The 21367-nt window shown below is 37.5% G+C and overlaps 1 protein-coding gene across 1 annotated transcript in view; it reads left to right on the forward strand.

Moving 5' to 3' along the window:
- CTNNA3 (catenin alpha 3) overlaps window positions 1-21367 on the forward strand; it is a 572729-nt gene that overhangs the window by 480478 nt on the left and 70884 nt on the right. Inside the window, exon 14 of the mRNA XM_064513677.1 lies at window positions 19875-19967. Within this exon, the coding sequence (XP_064369747.1) occupies window positions 19875-19967 (93 nt within the window). The remainder of the gene's footprint in view (window positions 1-19874; window positions 19968-21367) is intronic.

Genomic DNA, 21367 nt, shown 5'->3' on the forward strand with positions numbered 1-21367 from the left:
GGGAGATGCTGCAAAAGTGTTACAAATCACAGATACTTTATTGAAATATGCATCTTGCCACCTGCTTGACTGGAGTAGGAAAAGCGTAAACCTGGAACTGAAAACTGTAGTCTCTCCACAGGGTTAATAGCTCAGGCTGTGATTCTGATTCTGAATCAGCCCTGTCAGTGCTAGTGCTCGTGCTAGTTCTGGGTCAGAGATCTTCATTGCTCAGTGTAAACTTGGCCATAGATTCCTTTTACCGATCATAAACGTTGGCACAATCCTCGGCCTTGCTGATATTTCTCAATTAGGGCCATTATTTTCACTGTGGAATCATTCAGCCACTGGCGTAGACTCTTTTTAGTATGAAGCAGAAACACACGATGAGGTACATTACAGATGTATTCAATATTCTACTAAGCTGCAATCAAATTTCAAAAATACAATAGTAATTAGCTATGTGCTAGATTATGATCTCAGTTACGCTAGTATAGGAATTGGATAACAGTATTACAGTCTGTGTCATTCACTGTTTAGACATTGATATAACAGTGTAGGATCAAGGCTCAGTTTGATGCATTTCCTTGTTGATACAGCAGTGTGACAGTGGAAAAGATTTAGGGTTTTTTTTAAGTTAGAATAGTTCTTTTCGTTTACTTTTTAAATTCCTTAGTTTTTAGCATAGGCATATTTAATTTTAGTTTTTGCTGTTAATGATATTTTCCTGCTTTCTTCATGTTGGTTGCCAACTTGAAGCACCATATTATTATCTTGAAAGCATACTAACAGAGTTAGAATGCACAGCTGTGAAGGCAGGTAAGCATATATGTAAGGAGGTATAGTAATAGCAAGGAATCTGATTCAGAAGAACCAGAAACTGTGAAAGGAAATTCTTTGGAGAATTAAAAAAAAAAATCCTCCACTGAACCTGATAAATGGGAGACTGTATTTTTAAATACTGCTTACCTGAAAAGATTCTTTGGAGGCTGGCAAACCAGATACTACCTAATTATCTGAGAACCTCTGGGATTTAAAACCCTGTTCTTAAAAAGAGGGGAGAGACGCTTCATTATTTTCAGTATGAACAAAGTCAGTATTTATTGATATTGAAATGAAGCGTGTTGCAGCAAGGGAGTACTGTGCAACATTTAGGGTATGGATTACATTGAAATTGCATCTTTAAAGCACCATTGCTTTGATGTAACTAAACTATTAGTTTTTGAGGCCCTCTTGCTGGTCACAATAGCAAGTACTTTAGTTATTAGCAAATTTGAGTAGTAACGTTAACATAAAATCAGTCTGTTAGTCCAAGTACTCTGGTCTCCAAGTAGTAGCCTCCATGAAATGGTTACAGAAAAGATAAGAAAACACAAATTATTCAACAAGTTGCGCACAATTATGTGCAAAAGGAGAAAGAGTCCTTCCTTTCTTATAGAAATGGTCCAGCATAATATGGTGCATGAGAAGTGATTATTTTGTGCCAGTCTATTAGCTCAGGAACTACGAGTATCCTGAAAGATATAGTATTCAGTTTACCTGCAAAAACAATAACTGTTTTCATGTTACGATACAGTAAAGCATATCCCTATGGTGTACTGAGAATAAAAAGCTGCCCTTAACTATCTAGAGTGAGGTAGTGGCAGCTTGGGGAAGATTGTGTGTCCCTCGAAATGGCTTGCCAACAGACAGCTGCCCTAGTGAGCCTCCTTGCACCAGAGCATGGCCCTCGTTCCAGCATCTACCGTTCTCCATACCAGAATGTAATCAGCTTTCCTCTATTGGAATCATTGCCAGCATAGGTGGGGGAAATGATTCTTCACTGTACATACTAGTTACTTGTATTTTAAGGTTGTGAGGAGGTTGAGGAAAAATGATCACCCCCTTGTCAGATTTAGATTAGTTAGAACCACGTGCTGATTGGAATTGACCACAATAATCAGTGTCTGAGCCAGCTGGATAACTGACATCCATTGTTCTTCCTCCCATATTTATTGTATTAATCACAGTGCTGCTCACCTTGGGGAGTTTGCCTTCTCCGTGTGTAATTTTCTCAGGATATCAATTAAGCAGATGACAGACAACTCTACCTTCTTTATATTTGTGGTTGATTTGCTATCAGAATAGGGATCAGTCTTTTGCCACAGCGTGAAACCAGTTTGGCACCCCAGCAGAGTATGTCACCTATGTCTATGAGCTTTGCAGAGCCCACAGACTTGTTCTGCCAGATACACTCTGGAAACTTTTCTGGGTTTGTGAAAGTTTGATTACAGATTTGCAAACACTGGATTTGTGAAAAACAAATGTGAGGTGTAATTAGTTTTCAGTAAATACAGAACAGACTTGAAGAATTGTTTTCTGTTGCGGTTATGAAGAGCTAAACAAAAAAGAAACAAGCCTTTCCACATGGAAGCAGTTTTGTGTTTGACATGATGTCAGATCTCACTAATGCCCTGGCCCTGTTTGAGTACTAAGCTCAGTCTGACTGCTCACTGGCCAACAAATGACACAAGCTTGTCGTCTTGGTAAGTGATGCCAGAAGCAGAGCTTACACAGATTTGAAGCAGGGCAGAGCACTACCAGAGCAAATTGTGGTTTTACTTGCCTATGTTGGGAGTTGCACTTCCAGACAGTGGATTAATTGGTTATTTCTGAAGTGGAGCCAATACCTTGTGGGGATAGGACCTGAGATTGTCTGCTTAAAACTTAGGCTACCCTTTTCCCTTTGCTCTTCCACTCCATTAATAAGTTGTTAGCCTTGCATCTTACAGCTTCTTCCATCTCAGGTTGGACTGCTTGATCTACTCTTACTCTTCATAGGAAGCTCACAGATCAGAAAGTAGATCACTTGCTCTGGCTGCCTTCTAATTGCAGAAAGGATCTGATGAAAGAGTTCGTTTTTCCCTGAATGAAAAGATCGTCCTATCTGATCTGATAGTGTTGCTGCTGTATTTTTTGTTGTGTATGAAATTGTGCCATGCACTTGTGGAACAGAATAGCTTTCCAATTCGTAGGCCTGGTCTCCAACTAGAAAACTCTTACATGTTTTTGGACTGGTGGAATTAAATCCAGATTCAATTTTAGTCTGTGTTCATCAATAAGAACAATTGTTTTCTTCTGGTATTTTGCATTCCAGAAAACTCAATAGCAGCTATTAGCTACAGTCTGGAAATTTAGAGATGGCATGATTCACTCGTGCACAGTCTGTAAGATTGCCAGGTAGGTCAGAGTTTTGGCAACTGGTTTTTACCTGGCCTAATTGGGCTTTAGGCTATAATACATCTCCTGTTCCTTTTCTGTTTATTCTTGGATATTTTGGCTGAGCTAAGAGATTTACCTGCTGCCTGGAAAAAAACATCAAGAGCATTATTAATTTCCAAAAATATCATGCTCCAACCATGGAAAGCAAATGAAATTCCTGTCAGGGACTCTTTGACAACCAATATAAATAGCTTACCATGAAGATGCAGGGTGGTATCTCTGTAAAAATTACAGTGCTGCATCACAGAACAGCTGTGCATTGCCCTGTGTCATGTGAGTATTGTATGTTTGCATACTCTTCATTTTTTTTCCTTTCTATTTTTGTATTCTTTTTGCATTTTCTCTCCTGTTACCTTTCTTACGGTTTGTCTTGTGTTATTTGTATGTAGATTTTCTTTTGATGCCTAATACTAAGGTAGTATAAGAATTGTCTAAAACATGAAAACTGGAATTCCCATAGGGTGCTGGCCTATTTGGAAAGGGTAACTATTGTATGAATTCTGATTTTTATCCCAGCTAAAATAAATAATGTGATCTAAATACTTTTATTTAGAGATATTAAACTATGTGTTAAATGGGATTAAAGAGAAAAAAATATAGTAATACAATTCAAAAAAGACGTATTAGGAATGAGGATGTAGACACTAAAAGCGAGCTTGGAATATGAACGTAGGCAGTTAGAACATGGATGTTGCAATTCAAAGTGTTAATCCACCTTTCATCCACCTAAATCTCATCTCCAGATTTAAATTCAGAACTCTCTGCCATGCCTCCCCATACAAGATAAGGGGCGTGCTGGACAGACCTGTATAAAATGCACAACAGTTATAGGACTGGCTTGATATGCAATTTAAGATAATTGGTATTTTAATGAAAATACTGATATCCTACATGAACAATTTTCTTATGAGGAAAGTAGCCTTTAGCCTTTTCTTTCAAAAACTAAATCATGATTGCTCTTTCTGAAAAGCAACCAAGCAAAAAAAACACACCACCGACAAAGTGGTTGATAGAACAGAAGCCACCATTTTTTATTGTCATCTGATGCCTGGAGCACCGATGGTGTTGCGAGATTTCTCAATTTATTGCCCTGATTAAAAAAAAAAATAAAAAATGAAAAAAGTATAGAAGCAGTCACTTAATGTGATTTTTTTGGATCCCATTTTGGAAAGCACTGTAGTACAGAGATTTGGGATGAGAGCACTCCCCACCCATCCTCTTGAAGCTCTGGTACTATGGGTGAGAGACACCAGTACCAATCACTCTAACTTAAGCTTGTCTAGGGAGAGAGAAGATTGCAGTTCAGGCACTGAACATTTCCTCATATCCTGAAGCAGGTATTAGAATTTGGGTTTTCTCTCCTCACAGATGACTGCTGTAGTCATTAAACTACTTGCTCCTTCTCTGGGCCGGCAAAATTCTTTTTAACACATTTGTCCTGTTCTGTCAAAGGCATTCTGAGTATGCACAGGAGCAGAACCATTGTGCCTAGCTAACATTTTGGTTTAAAAAGTGAGACATCTGTTGAATTTCAGCGCCTCTAGGATAGAGTCCCAACTGAGTAGGGGATTTTAGGAACACAGTTTGGAAGTAGGCATCAAAATTCTGCTTATATTTTGCATAAGGAACCTTGGTCTTTTTGGATTTGGCCCTAAGCCTTTAGTAATAGCCTTGTGTCCAGCACAACAGAATTGATCTCTCAAAGTTGCAGTTTCCCTGGGGACATGACATTTTCTTTGAAAAGAAGAAAATGCATCTGTGCCCTTGTATAAATCATCTGATTTTATTAGGAGAAATAGCTTTAAGGAATGAATGTCTGTTATCTTCTTCTGAGCCTAAGCCTCCTATGCTTATAATGAAGTTAGCAGGGGTAAGACAAGCCTGCTTTTAAAAGCATGCTAAACATCACTTTGGCGGCAAAAATGTGTTGTAGAGCAAAATATATACTCTTCTTGAGAAGCCATCATGTGGTGGGTTTTTTTACTGTACTTTTACATAGAATAGCTGCCAGCTAATTAGTTGAAAAAACGTGCTTTATGGAAAATACAAGGAAAGCAAATTGAAGTTTCATGAGAATTTAATGTATTTTTTAACCTCTGAAAACACCGCTGGACTGGGCCACATCTCTTGCTTATACAAATTTAACAGCTACGTTAAAATCAGTGGACTGTGGCAGTTATGCTGCCTGACGGTCTGACTCTTGAACTTTGTATGACAGAGAAATGGGAGTTTGTCAGTAAAATATTTCTTACAGAGGGAAAATAGATAAAAAGCATTCCGCCTTGGTGAGCAGCAGACCTCATCCACCCGTGTCAGTCAGACTATATCCTGTCTCCATGTGGTCTCACTTTGTGGCACAGTTCATTTGAGCATTTGTGACTAGTTATTTCCTGTCTTTTAACTTTTAGGTCTTTCTTTTACACTTTTCAACGCATTTGGAATTGTATTTCTTGAGAAAGTAAGTTTTCTTCTCTTTTCTTTTAAACCTTAAATTTTAAATGCTCTCAGACTCATCCGGATCTTCACACCTGATTTCATTTTCTTCTCTGCTTCTTACGTTTTCTCTATCCAGATTTTCCGTATCAAAATAGTACACCAAAAATCTGTTAAGGTTTTTAGAAATGAACCCTCAAAAGTTGGTAAATACCACAGTTGAGGTTTTCTGGAAACTTAATGTGTTTTCTCTGTAATGTGTCATTCTACAATCCCTAGTGTATGCTTAGCAAGCAGGAGTGTTTTTTCACAGTATCTCAGCTTCGTTCATGGGCTTAGTATTAGGTTAGACACATAACTTGGTCTGTGTAATGTATATCTTTTTGCCTTCCGTTAGGTTAGTACACTTTAATATCCAAACCAGTGGCATATATGGGCATGTTAATATGCTGGTATTTCCATGAAAGAAAAAAAAAGTTTAAACATAATCAATGCATAGAACATAAGTATTTTTGTGTGGGAGGAACGTTAAGAGTTTTGGATGAGTGAACTGGTTCTGAAAAGTGGTTCTGATCCATGTAAAGCATATAAACTCATCTGGATTAATCAGAATGTCATTTATGCGATCAGTCTTTATTTTCAAAACTGATTTCCTGTGTCAGGAAATCCTGAATCAGTAGCTAGATTATGTAAAGCATTGCAAGTCCCGTTCTAGACTTTCAAGAAATAATAGTTCCTAAAGGAAGTTAACCGTAGGCTGCAATAATGAAAAACATGCGTAACGGTTATTGGTTTTGCATCTATTTGTCAGGACTTACACTAATTAGAATTAAGGTGTAGTTCCTATATAGCTCTAATTTGTATTTAAATTTACGGTCCTTGTAGAGGAGAGCATATTCCTGCTTTAAAAGCATGTATTCCATGGTAATCTGTGCCTGACAAGGTATCTTTGCATTTTAAATTACTGGTTGGAACCAGTGTTTGCAAACTTGAATCATGTGTAATATTTGCCTCTGTTCCTTTCATGTCCAGGTCCACTTCAGTAATTCAAATGCAGTAGTACTGTTGGTAACTTCAGGTAATTTCTGTTTGTTCATTTGTGTAACTTGCTCTTAAAAACATTCAGAGCTGGAGACTCCCCAGTATCTTCAAGCCATGTTTTCTGCTCCTTGCTTACTTAGAAGGCTCTTCCTAAAATCCACCCAGTGCGTCTCCCTTGTTTCAGGTAAAGGCACGTCTTGTCCTCTCTGTCAAAGACAAGGGGAAGATATTTTGCCTTCTCTGCAAAATTTCTTTTGTTTTGTACTTAGAGTGTTTTTCCCCCCCCCCCCCCCCACATCATGCTCATTCTTCTTGCTCTTATTTTCTTCAGCTGGTTCACCTCCCTTTTGAAGTGCAGTGCCCGACACCAGATACATTACAGCTATAGTCATTTGAGTGGAAGCCTCAACTCTGAGTAGAAGGCTGATTTCATGTGATTTGCTGACTGTACTCTTGCTAGTTGCCTTTATTTTCAAGAATGTCACATTGTTTCTTCCTGTTTAGCCTGTGATCCACTCTAACTCCCAGGTGCTTTTCTGCAGAGCTTCTGCTTCGCCACTTTGTCCCTTTCTCTTATATGTTGATTTTTCCTGCCTAACTAATCTGTACTTTGCATTTCTATTGTGCTGTCTTCCTTTCTTTTTCAGTCTGTTTGTCAAGGCTATGTTGTGTTCTAACACTGTCTTCGTAATCACAATCTCTCTTAGTTTGGAATCATATACAGATTGAGTAAACCCACTCTATTCCGTCATACAAAGGTTTTATGCAGTACTGAGTATTACTGGACCCAGTGCAGATGCCTGTGGATTTCTACTTGATGAATCCTGTCATTTTGACAGAGAACCTTTGGTAACTTTCCTGAGCATAGTTTTCCAACCAGTTATGTTACAAATACTATCATAGTTTCATCTAGACTATCTTTCTCTAGCTTACATATAACAAGATCATGTGAAACAAAGTTAAAACCTTTTTTTAAATGAAGATACAAAACTTTGTGCTTCTCTGTTCGCAAAGGTGCATTACCTTGTCATAGAAGTAAAATAATTGTTTTGCCATTGTTTGTTCTTGATAACTCCATGTTCGCTGTTACTCATCTGCTCGTTTTCTTTGAAGTTTTCCTTTCTTTTAGTAGCAAATGTCATTAAAGCACGTTGTGTTTTCTGTCTGTATACAGATGAGCACTGATGGAGAGGCTGCTTAATGTGGCTCTCATTTTGTTTCACTGGGCAGCTCAAGCTGTCAAAGATGGCTGCCGTAGCATATTGTGAAAAAATATACAAAGAGGAAATAGTAATAAGAATAAATTTCTCAAACTGATATGTTAAAGAAGGGGGAAGCATCCTTGATGTGTTACGGTTCATAAAATGTTAAGGCATGAAACGTTCCCAAATTAGACAACTAATGACTTCCTGTGCAGAACTGAGTATTTTTCGTGTACTACTAAATGTATTAGTAGTGAGAGTCACTGTACATAGAACTAAACAGCTGTCGTATTATTCTTTTTAGTACTTAAAAAGTTATAACAAAACTAGGTAATAAATAATCTCATATGGGATTAACAAGAGTGAAAATACTTAAAATTGTTTGAGAGGTGGTTTTTGCTCTATAATTCCACTTGAGAAACCTCCTTCAGTAATAAAGGCTGTCAGCCTCTTAAATCAGAGTCAAGTTATTGATTTGTGACATGAAGGCTGGTTTGCACAATGATGTGCTTAATGGATTATTTTAATTCCACCTCAGCTGGCAGCTGACATGGAGCACTCAGTTAACGGTCGCTGGTTACCGAATGATGAAATGTGGGTGGGTGCGTGTTCTGGGCACGAGAATCCGCTTGATAATTAAAAAGCAGGAATGAAAGTAACAGGTACAGTATTAGCAGGTAGGGTTTTATTTTCGCTGACTTAGCGTCTGGGAGGAACATCTGCTAAAACTGAATTTTGTGTTTCAACAGGAACAGATATAAGTTGTAGGTGGGAATATTTGGGAAGGATGGCAGTGAATGTTAACTGTGTGTTCAGAATTAGGCTGTGCAATAGATTCTGTGTTATAGAAGCACAGAATGGTCAAGGTTGGAAGGGACCTCTGGAGATCATCTAGTCCAACCCCCCCTCCCCCCCCCCCCACACTCGAGCAGGGTCACCTGGAGCACATTTCCAAGGATCGTGTCCAGACAGCTTTTGAATATCTCTAGGGAGGGAGACTCCACAACCTCTCCGGGCAACCTATTCCAGTGCTCCGTTACCCTCACAATAAAGTTTTTCCTCCTGTTTGAACGGAATATCTTGTGTTTCAGTTTGTGCCTGCTGCCTCTAGGCCTGTGGCTGGGCACCACTGAAAAGAGTCCGGCTCCGTCCTCTTTGCGCCTTCCCTTCAGATACTTACATGCATTGAGAAGATCCCCCTCAGTCGTCTCTTCTCCAGGCAGAACAGTCCCAGCTCTCTCAGCCTTTCCTCATACTAGAGGTGCTCCAGTCCCTTAATCATCTTAGTAGCCCTTCGCTGGACTTGCACCAGGAGCTCCATGTCTCTCTTTTTTGCATTGTTACAGCTGTGTGCAATGTACTGACTGACAGGCTAATTTTACTTACAGGTCTGATGGTAGGGGAGGGTCAGTTGACACTCAGGACTTCAGGAAGTCTTCAGGTCCTAGATGATCATTTCGTATAATCCAGGATGAGAAATTCACTTGCCATCTGAAGTCTTAATTTAAACAAAATATTAGTCTGTTCTACGAAAAATTGTTTTGAGTGTGGTCATTTAGCACTGTTCATTTAGTGGAAAAAAATGTGTTTGGTCCCTCAGAGAAAAATCCTCGATGTAGGGGCAGCCATTGCTCAAGCTTTATTCATCTGATAAATCCAAATCCTTTGTGGAATTCTGAACTGTCTGTTTTGTCTGTTATTTATTGTCCTTTCTAAAGACTGAGGTATCTTTTAAGACAGTCAAACTTTGAGGTATTCTCTGCCTCTTTCTTCAACCTACTTATGTTCTTCAAAAGCAGTTTTAATTTTCTTATCTGTATTTCATAGGACAGTTTGCCTTGAAACAAAGTTAGGTTGTAGAGTGAGACTTTGGATATACAGTCCTTCTCCATAAAAAAGAAGTCTCCTAAGGAGACAGAGGAGTTTCTGCAGGAAGGAAAGCTGTATCAGCATGCTCATAAAGCTCAACGCATAATTTCAGATCTTCTCACAGAAGTGGATTTGTCTTACAGCACTTCACCGTGCTCTATCACAAGGAATAAGCACTGCAGGAAGTTCACCATTAGGTGAGATTAAAAAGCAGACTAAACATAAAAAAAAATATATGCACAAAAAAGCAAAGAAACATGGCAGACAAGGAGAGAAACAAAGGCTGTAGTGTAAGCTGACCAGATTTTGTCAAAAGCACCTGGAACCTGTGACCGGATCTAGCTGAGATGATCTTTATTGTAGTCATCCCCTTTGCTTTCAGGGATTCTCCTTCCTTCTGTGGGACTCCTCATTGATGTGCTGATCTGCTGGAGTCCCACTCCAGTTATTGGGTCTGCATTCAGAAGAGGATTTTCTCAGTCCTAAGTTCCTCAGACTACTACAATTATGCAGGTTATGCACTTCATGAAGAGCAAACTGCGTAACAAATTTTGAAAACTCAGTAAAAGAACACAGGGTGCCTTAGTAAAATGTACAGGCTACAGCGAAGTGACTTCCTGTGAGACTATAAGATGGTGATTTTGATCCTTTTAAAAATCATGAATGCCTCTACTGCAGATTAAGTAGAAGCTGCTCTTCCTGCACTCTTTGATAATTTAATTTGCATAGAGTGTAGTTCTTCACGTTTTAAGTTGCAGAATCATACAGATCTTTTATTTTCTGCACAGTGCAGAGAAGAGACAAAACTAGCGTATATAGCTTTTAGTCCTGCTACAAACTCAGCAAGAATAACATGGATTTAAACCTGAGGAGGTTTTTTAAAATTTTTTTCTTAGTGTATATAAATTAAATGTTGCCTGTTTTACTCAGGGACCCTGTGTTCTTTTACTGCATTCAAAATTGGTGTTGTAGGGTTTGTTTTGAAGTACAAAGCCTGTGTACCTTCAGAGGTCTGAAGAACTTATGACTGAGAGAATATGTCTGAAGAAATACTTAACACTGACAAGAGGGAGAGAACATTTAGCCCCAAGAAGGTTTCTGTATATCAGAAGAGCATAGGTGTTACTAAGATATATCAAAGCAGAATCATATAATCATAGAATAAATCAGGTTGGAAGGGACTTTGGGAGGTCTCTCATCCAACCTTCTGCTCAAAGCAAGGTGAGCTATGGGGTCACACCAGTTTGCTCAAGGCTTTATCAAGTGGTGTCTTGAAAATCTCCAACAATGGAGTCTGCACAGCCTCTGTGGATACCCTGTTTCACTGCTTGACTGTCCTTATTGTGAAAAACAGTGGTCCTTATATCCATCTGGAACCTGTCTTGTTCCAGCTTATGCCTGTTGTCCCTAGCTTGTCTTGTTTGCTGCCAGGTGCAGACCTTTGCTTTTGTCTGTGTTCATTTTTATAAGGTTCCTGTCGGCTCATTCCTCTAGCCTGTATAGATCCGTTTGGATGGCAGCCCTGCCCTCAAGCATGTTGACTGGTTTCCCCCCATCTGGTGTCATCTGCAGACTTGATGAATGTGCACTCGATCACCTCCTCCAGGCCACTGATAAAGATGTTAAAATTGGTCTTAGGATAGGCCTCTGTGGTATCCCACTAGTTACCAGCCTCCAGGTAGGGTTTGACCCACTGACCGTTACCATTTTTTACCCATCTAGTTCTTCACCTAACCAGATTGTAATGTCCCAACTTGGGTACAGGAATTGTGGGAGATGCCTTGCTAAATGACAGCCATTGCTCTCCCCTCATCCAGATATCCAGTCATTTTTATCGTAAAAGACAGGTTGGTCAGCCGTAGTTTACCCTTGGTAAATCCATGTTGACCGTTCCTAGTCACCATCATCTTCTTCATGTGCCAAGAGATGTGTTCTAAGAGGACTTAGTCCATGATTTTCCCCGAGACTGAAGTGAGGAGGATGAGCCTGTAGCCAAATTGTTCTTTTGACCTTTGTGAAAATGGGAATCATTACAAAGTTTTGAGAGTCAAAACGGAAAACATCCTTTTATTGCCTCTGGAGTTAGCCACTCCTACAATAATGAAGATGTTTTAGATTATTTTTAATATGTGTGGGTGTAATAGAGAAAACAAGCTGTAATCTCTTTGTTTTAAACTTTAGAGTAATGTTTAGAAGTGAAGTTTTCTATCTCAAACACAACTATGCAATTGATAGGGCACACATTATTTCCTTTATAAACATTTCTGATAAAAATGAAAACAGCTGCTGAATTGGCCTTTCACCTGTGTGTACAAACAGCTTAAAAATACTTCCATAGTAAATCACATACCTAAATTAGCTTCCCACTAGATGGAGCAAATGTAAGTCAACTCAACAGAGGAGACAGGGAATACGTTTTAGATGAGCAAAACAACAGATAGCTTGTGTTTAAAAAAAGTACTATTCTTTTCTTGTTAATTATTGACTTTCTGAGGTTCTACTGGAAGCTTTAGTCAAATGTGGTGAAGTCTCCTACTTAATAAACATAAGTAGTGGATACATTTTGAGTGGGGTTGTATATCGTTTGTCAGCGTGTTCATGAAAGGAGTGAAGACAGGGACTTTCAGCTATGTTTGGTTGTATTTTCTGTCATTGTTATTTGGGATCTTAAATTCTTTTAAAAATTGCATAGAAAGCGTGTGCTTCCTTGAAAATTTTCATTTTTTTTGCCAAGTATTTGGAAAGAGTAGATAAGCTTTCAGGTACCTAAGTGAGTCCTCAGGTACCTGATGGAGAATATGTGCTCCTAAAGGCTTAGCTTCTTTTCTGATCATGCTGTTTCATTTGATAAAAGCTACTACCTCTTCTACAGGCCTTATTTTCCTTGTATCTTTTGACCATTATGGCTGCAATACCATTACTCGTTGTGACTTTCATGACACAGTGTTGCACATATAGATGTGGGTTTGTGTTAATCCTGTTTAATTAAGTAGATACACATGCACGTCTGTCATTGAAATTGTGTCTGTAGAAACATATAATGTGCTTAATAAGAAGAATCTATGTGAATACAGAAGGGGATCAGAATTTCCCCTGGCTTTTCAGATTATGAAAATATGTTCTATACTTGTATAACAGCATAACTAAGCATTTTCAGGAGGAAAAACTGTTTCAAACTCTTCTAGGCAATATGTGACAGTAGTATACCTGCAAAATGCAGTAAGTGCTTCAAGAGGTATTGCCAAACTGCAAGGAAGAAAGGCATGAAAACAGAGATGTAGTACAGGTCTCCAGCAAAATAGGTGTCACTTTGGCTAGAAACTGGATGGTAAAACTCTCTGCACGAAGCTCTTGAGCTGTTACAACTTCTAGTTTTCACTTGAGAAGGATTTTCAGAAGGCAGTTCTCCGAAATTCCACCTTCTGCTTTCTGGTTATGCCGCTCTGCCTGCATCCTTCCTGTCTCTCAGGCTGTTTATTGAGAAGATCATTACCCTAATATACTCTCAGTAAGAATTGAAAACATGGAAATTGTCACACAGAGTCAGGCTATTGATCTGTCTAGCTGTCTCCCTGTTTCTAATGGTGATTAATCTTACCTTTTTGTCTTAATCTCCTGGAATAGAATGCTACAAACTGCCTTATTAAACAAACAAACCCAAAAACCCTCCTAGCACCCAGCAGTAGGAACACAGTCTGTGCCCCATTGTTTAAGAGTTCACTGCACTTATATTTTTAAAACCTCAACTTCTCTGCTATATAACATGATTTTTTGTATCAAAAATGCTCTATTTTTCAGCATTGTTACTCTGTGCCAAACTTGAATGTTCCTTCTCATAGTTAATAAAAATTACTGAATTGTTTGATCTTCAATCTGTTTGTTTTCACCATTAATCTTACCTGAAATTACAGCTTTAAATATATAAAATGTGTGCATAATTTTCTCTGTTAGTAACAAGAACTATTTGTCACCTGCATTTGAATATGGACTATCTGTAATGTGTACAGGCTATGGCAGGATAACGTTTTTATTGTTACTTACCTTGCCAGCAGTTGATGACAACACTGCTATCAAAGACAGAGTTTTGGTTCCTGATTTAACTAATCATTTCTTAGCCTTCTAGCCACATCCATAATATGCCAAATAACATAGCACGCAGAAGATGCTGCTTTATAGAAGGTGCCAAGAACATGTTTCAGGAATAGACATATGATCAATTTTTGTGATAAATAGGTGAGATAGAATTTGCAGAGCAATGAGATGTCATAACATTGACAATATAAGAACATAGGATTTAAATTTGCCATTTAAATTTGCCATTTAATAACATGTTTTTGTTGTTTTCAAAGTAACTGAAAATAATGTCTTTTAGCAAAGATTTGGAAAATGATTTTAGTGAGTTAGACATAGATTCCAGCATTTTATGAGATTGGTATTATATTGATCAGGAAAAGTAAATAATGCTTGCAATTTCTGATACTCCTTCTGGTGTTTCGAAACTCCAGCAGCCTGTCATCTGATGGCAGAATTAAGTGTGGGATAAGAGTGGTATAGTGAATAAAACACAAAAATTTCAGGCACTAGCTCAGTATTTGCAAAGGGCCCATTTGTGGCTCATTTGCCATATTTTGTTACGCTGAATGACATACTGCCTAACATGATGAGGTTTTCACAATATAAGCATTAGTCAAGTGTCCAGAGTAGAACAAATGATCTCTTTAAACCCATTCTGTTCTCAGTGAAGAACATAATAGATTAAATTCTGACCCCACTAGAGTGCGTGCAAAGCATCTCTGCTGCTGTGGTATTTACATACTGCCAATGTTCTGTATTTGTAGTGATGTAATAAAGAGATCACACATCAGTGTAGCTTCTGATAAACTGTTGGTCTGCACTGCATTTTAGTATTTCTTTGGGAAAAAGAATGACTGAATTAGAGGATACTGAAACCAAGGAAAGATAACGCATAAGGGCATATAATGACAGTGTAAAGGTCAGTATTTAATTGAAAATCAGATATGAGGAGGTACCTTCCTTCTTTTACGTCATGATGCGTCTTTGTCCATTTGTATTGCATACTCTGGGATTTTAGTCTTGACTGTACATTATTTTTTCACGTCTGAGACACTTTATTTACAGAATTGATGGTTTCATGGGTATATGTGACCTTTTTTAAAAAAAAAGATAGAGATAAAGTTTTTGGATGAGCACTTTTGAGGAGGGTTTGCATATAAAAATCTGTTCTGGAGAAGATTCTGTAAAAAGAAGTCACTTCTACATCACATGAATTAAAAGAAAGACCAAGTGAGCCAAAGATCACATTCCTACATATTTTGGAAAGACTGGCAGAGGTCTCAAGATTCAAGCCAGATCTTTGTTTTATTATTTATTCTCTTCAAAATCCTAGTAGTAAAGCAAATTAAGAACTGTGTCATCAAAAGAGTGCTGTTTATTTCACAAATGAAAATGTGAAGGTAGTTCACATCTGGGAGTCACCTAAGTCGCCCATGTGCTATTAGAGCTTAAAGGTGCCTTAAGGCATAAAATTTATCAATACTAGACTTGGCTATAAATATAAGTCATAGCCTCAACCTGAGCAAGTATGTCAGTAACAAAAGCAGTGAGAATGCAAATTTATTGCAAATACTGAAATGTGGAAAAAGAACACACAGTTACTATTTATGTAACCTCAGCAATAATCATGTAATTATAGTCTTAAATGTATAGGAATATTTTTGAATGGATTTTTGATGGATTAAATGAACATTTTTCACAAATGACCAAAACTAAGAGGTCTCTTAGAAATGTGGGCTGAGAGACTGGAGCAGACATACTGTCTCAAATCTCTGCTGTTTCAGCCAGCTGTTAAGTAATCTTGTTTGTAAGCTGCTCAGGCTTCATCTTAAAATTGATTTCTGCCCTCCTCCACTGTTCCTAGGGGAGGGTATTCTATTGTCTTGATCCTCTGACTGTTAGAAACCTTTTGCTAAATTCCTGCTGAAATTAATTTCTGACCTTTTTTGCCACTGTGCCTCATTCTGTGTATTCTTTAGCTTCTAGCTGACCAGAATTTTACATAGGACTTTTTTTTTTTTTTTTTTTTAACCTCAGCATTCTTTCTTACATTTACTGGAAATTGCTTATTTTGTATGTCTCAGTAGTGAATTTGGCATTAGTGTCTCTCATTCATTCTGTCACTGACTACTTATACCCAAACCTTCTTACTCTTATGTCACTTGCAATTGCTGAGACCCTAGTTTATATCAGAAATTCTTCATAGCCCTGAATACTCCACCTTAAACAGTACTTGGAATTTCATTCTATTTCTCTTACTCCAGTTCTCAAGTTCTGCTGTTTCTCCTGTACAAAATTTCTCTTTATTATTGGTTTCACCCTATTTTCTTTTGTCAGCCCTGGTATTCTGTGCTCTAATACAGACTAGTTCACACAAGCAGTAACTTTTTCTTATTGTAGAAATCAAAATGAAGTTACGAAACCATCAGAGTCACATTATGTTCAGTATTCACAGTACAGAATATCTATGTATTCACAAATGGTATGTTTACATAAGTAGATATATGTGTGTGCGCCTTATACATATGCTTAATAAATACTGTGTCATGAAAGCAATATAAAAAATCACAAATGATGCATTGAATTACATAAAACAAATACCTAGGAGATAAAACAATTGAGTAGTTGTTTCCATTTTTTTCTCTATTATGTAGAATTTATTCCCAATTCTGGAGGCTTTGTTTCTGAATATGATTGTGGTTCTTTGTGATTTTAGATATGATAAATTAGAGCTTCATTCTGCTTGAAGCTTGTGTCCTTAGTCTTTAATACATGGATTTTTTTTTTCTTTCTGTAGTACCAATAGTTGAAAACCTGGCGGATCTGGACTTTGGAGAAACTGACTTAGAAAGAACTCACTGTGGAGTGAACTCCTTGGGCTAGACAACTGGAGTTCGTACAAGAAACTTCCTCATCCCAGCCACTAAATAAATTTGACCAACTTGAGAAGGCCATAAGCATTAAAAAATAATAGTTTAGTGTTCTAACAATATATGGGCCAAGCGGGGGTCAAAGATGAGCCCGCTGGCCTTGTTGGGCACTCTGACCCAGAGTTCTGCACGCAGATCAAAGCAAGGGAGGAGGAATTGCTATCCCAGTGCAGTTGTGAGGAGACCCCTGTGCTAGAACTTGCACTTATGAAAACCGGTATCAGATTAATAGGGTGACATTACAGTCTGCAGAGGACCTAGTTCAGACTGTTGTTCAGAGAGGTCTTACAGTAGTGTAATTTTCCTGTCCTCTTTGCTCTGTAAGGTCTTTACATTTAGGCTTATGATATTTATGTAGTTTGACTTTACAGAAAAATAGTACCAATAACAACTTTTAAAAGTTCTCTCAAAGCCTCCCTGAATAATCTTTTTGTAAAGTATATGGCATTTTTCGTGGAGTGGTGGTGGTGTAAAGCGCTTACTGAGATGGCGTAACAACTCACTTAGGAATTATGTGAGTGTCCCAAAATTATACCAGCAAAAGCCTTCTGCTCTGTCACAGCATCAGATATTCCATACATGTCCTATACTTTATAGAAAAAACTGTTTTGGAAATGTGTGATTTTAAAACATTTGTAAGTATAAATGTTTATTTACAAGTATTTACTTAGGATTTATAAGTCTGTGTATAAGTGCCCTAGCTCCATAAATCCAACTTTACAATCACTGGATAAAAAAATGCAACTAAGGTTTAGAAAAACCTAAGAATCACAATATATTATGTATGTAGTAACATTAGGAATTGAATACAGCTCATGTACTCACCAACTAGGAGAAGAAACCAAGTATCATACAGCTTTAAAATGAGGGTGATTTCTTCTAGACTGATTTGGTTACTATGAGCTATAAACCTCTCATTGAATCTAGGATGATTTTTACCTGCCATAGGGCCTCAGTCGGCGTAGTCTTGAGAAGTTAAAGGTACTCAGTTTTTATACCCATAACTTCAGTTATTGGTGCTCTGTAAGTGTTTTAATAAGTGTTACAATTAAAATCAGTTTGTGATAGTATTCTTTATTTCATGGATATCCACACACAATAAAACGTGATTTATTTGCCACACTGCAGCTTTTCAGACAACTTTTACATGCTAACAGCTTTTGGCTACAATGGAATCCTAGCTGGGTCTAGTTCTAAGCCTAAAGCAAGAAGACTTTATGACACTGTTAGTTTTTGCCTGAAAAAAAATGTTCCTTTTCTCTGCGTTACTAGTAAAGCTTGTGCAGGCTGGTGTATTGTTACATTCATCTTTCCTTACACAATTGATTGAATATTTATTTTCTTTTGAAAGTCTAGGCCTGTTTTTCACCACCAGCATATTTATGTCAGGTTGAACACCAGTTTCAGATTTTTTTTTTCCTTACAATGTTATTTCATATAAATTACTGTTATTTTGCTCAGTGGGTGAAATTTACTCTTGTGCTTTTGAAGTAACGGAGCACTGCTTAAACCTCCTTTCAAGGCTGATGTTGAACTCCAGTGGTTTATATACCGTCTACTGGCCACAGGGGCACTTTCCCAAATGATACGAATGTATGCAGGTGGTTTTACTCAGTTTAATGTGGTGCTATTGATAGGCTATGGACCCAAAAAGACAGTAACGGACGGAGTCCTGCAGTGTGTCTCTCAACAGATCTTACTTACATAGCTTGTTAATAAAATGAGAATGTGAAAATGTGTAGCAATTTGGGATTTAAAAAATTACATTTGATATAATTTGGTAAAGGTAATGACCATTCGTTTTTTTTCCTGCATGTTCTTCGTAGGGTTATCTGACAGCACTTCTCTTTTCATGTGTCTCTCAGACATCAAGCTCTTGGGATACAAAGAATGCCAGTTTTTCCTTTAATTGGAACTGTAGAGTTCAGTCAAGTAGTAGATCAAGTAGTCAAGTACTCGCCAAAAATGTTTCCAAAACAGGTTCTTTTAGCTCTGAGCACAGTATAGTACCTGTAGTACATACAACAAGCGAAGACACAGAGAGGCCCAAATCACATGTGTTTGGAGTGTCTTACAATTATGAAAAAAAAAAAAATCAGTGGATAGGGGAAATTGGAGAGCATACTAAGAGGGGAAGGGAAAAAGGAAATCCCCATTCTTCTGTTACATGTATAATAACTCTTTGAAGGATAGTAGTTTAAGGATTGTAAAGAGCTCATATGCTGCAAAATTGTAGATTTATCTACCTAATTCTGTTAGGATTAACTTTCCTCTGTTGAGAAGACTGGGTAATATTAGTGGTAAGAAGTACTTCTTGCTCTCCACCTACAGTCAGAAACTTGACAGCCCTAAGAAAACATCACAATAGTAGCAAGCTATTCAAATATCATAATGCTAGTGTATCTAAGAAGAATTTATGTTCATTTAGAAAGCAGGGTGCAGTTCCTAGACAAATTATAGTAAGTATATGAGTTTCAAGGGCAGGACAAACAGGTGACCGGAGGCATAGAAATTCTCATGTAATAAACTGGGGATGCTTAAATGGTAGTTTAGGCGACCAGAAGGAAGAGACGGTGGCATATGAAATAATGCATTGTATCCAAATAGCAAATTAGAGCCACTTACTTTTTTTTTTCTTTTTTTTTTTTTTCCTGTAATGCAGGAACTTGCGCTGTTTGATAGGCTTGAGAAGTGACTCATTCAAAACTGAGAAAAAGGCATATTTTTCTCCCAGTGTACAAAGCTGACCTGGAGCACTCTTTGATGTTAGCGTAGCACTGAAATTCAGTAGGATTCTGAAGCCTTTTACTCCCACTGGCAAGGTGTTAGGCCCTGGTGGGGCAGATCTACAGTGTCTAATATGAACACAGGAGGGCAGGCATATGAAGTTTTCTATAAAATGAACAGAGTGTGGAAAAAAATTACCTGTTCTAAAAAAAACTATGCATTTATTCTGGTAATACGAAGATTTCTTGTAAGACACCTTTGCTAGCAGCAGTAACACAGGATTTAAATATAAAATAACTTCCCTAACCTTTTACTAACCATAAAAAAAAATGACCTATTTTGATATGTATTTTCTCAGACGCCTGAGGAGCTGGAAGATGTATCTGACCTCGAAGAAGACCATGATGCATGTAGTCGTACAAGTATTCAAACTGAGGGGAAAACTGACAGGGTATGTATCACACCAACTTAATTAAAAAGCAATTTGATGAGGGGTAAAATGCTATTGTATTGCTGTTCCTGTGAAGCCACTTAAAGTCAGGCAGTGAATCATTGAAAAGTCTGTTCCACCCTTAATAGATTTCTGAAAATGTGCACAAGGCATAAAACTGACATATGTATGACCCAAAAGAGAAAAAAGTGTGATTAAGTTGTAAATACTTAGTGAAGATTTAAATTGGACAGAAAAAATCTTACACATACAGACCTAAACAGAATTCTAACAGGTTAAAATTTAATAAATTTGCCTTGGTCTGATAGAGGTTAGGTTAATTGGGAATTCTGATACATGAGTCTGCAGTGCATAATGCCTCAAAATAACCTCTAGGTGTGAGAAACTCCACATGCACAGAACAGGAAGGGATAAGTCTGGAGTCTTAGCCACTGCGCTGTATGAGGTACAGACTTTTCCTGCTTTGAGTTCATGTGTGAACTTACTGTATAGTTCATTGCTTAATTAATGAATTAATGAGGAGGTTTGAAAACCGTGAGACAGCAGTTGATAATTTTATTAAATATTTCTGGAAATTTTGAATCTAGTTTTGCTGTTTGTATCATCATTTAACCTGAAGTCAACACTCTTGGCTATTGTTTATTGTTTATATTCAGACAATTCTTAAGAGGCTGTAAATATTTTTGAGATAGCAAAAGGTTTCTTGGTATGAAATTGACCTATTTAGCAAACATTTATTTATTTACTTGTTTGCATAATGCCTAGGGCAAGAACAGATCTCTCATACTTGATCGATTCTAATACTGTTCCCATAACGTAAATTATAAACAATAGAACTAGTTGGAAGAAAGCAAAGCTTCCAGTAAAAAATGGATGATGTCAAGAAAGATGGCATTTTTGTTCACACTGTTTTGAAGATCACAAGTATTTTATTTTTTATTAAGACCCCAAACGCTAATGAAAAGATGCTAACCAAAATAAAAGCTGTTCACTTGTTTTGCATTATTTCATAAAAAGAGAAATGAATTCTGAAAAAAATAATTAAAAAGAAAGGAAACTGATATTAGAATAGTGCCTGATTGATCTTTTCAAAGCTACTGTCAGTTTGTATTTAAATGTGTGTGTATACACTAAGGCAAGTTGTTGGTGTTCTCTAAAAAAAATTGGTGTGTTGCGGGATGTATTCTTTTTAAGAAAAATTCTATAATAATTATTGTACCTGCTAAGGGTGCATTGACAAAAATGGGCAAAAGAGAGAAGTTTTTTCATGATGTGGGCGAAATTAAGGGCCAGTATATTCAGTATGACTGGGATAGTGACTTTTGTTTCTCCGTGAAACAAATGAAAACTCATCTGCTTTCGCAAAGGTGTGCATAGCATTAGAGATGGAGTTCCACAAA

The sequence above is a fragment of the Dromaius novaehollandiae genome, chromosome 6, assembly GCF_036370855.1.
Source record: "Dromaius novaehollandiae isolate bDroNov1 chromosome 6, bDroNov1.hap1, whole genome shotgun sequence".
NCBI classification, from domain to species: domain Eukaryota; kingdom Metazoa; phylum Chordata; class Aves; order Casuariiformes; family Dromaiidae; genus Dromaius; species Dromaius novaehollandiae.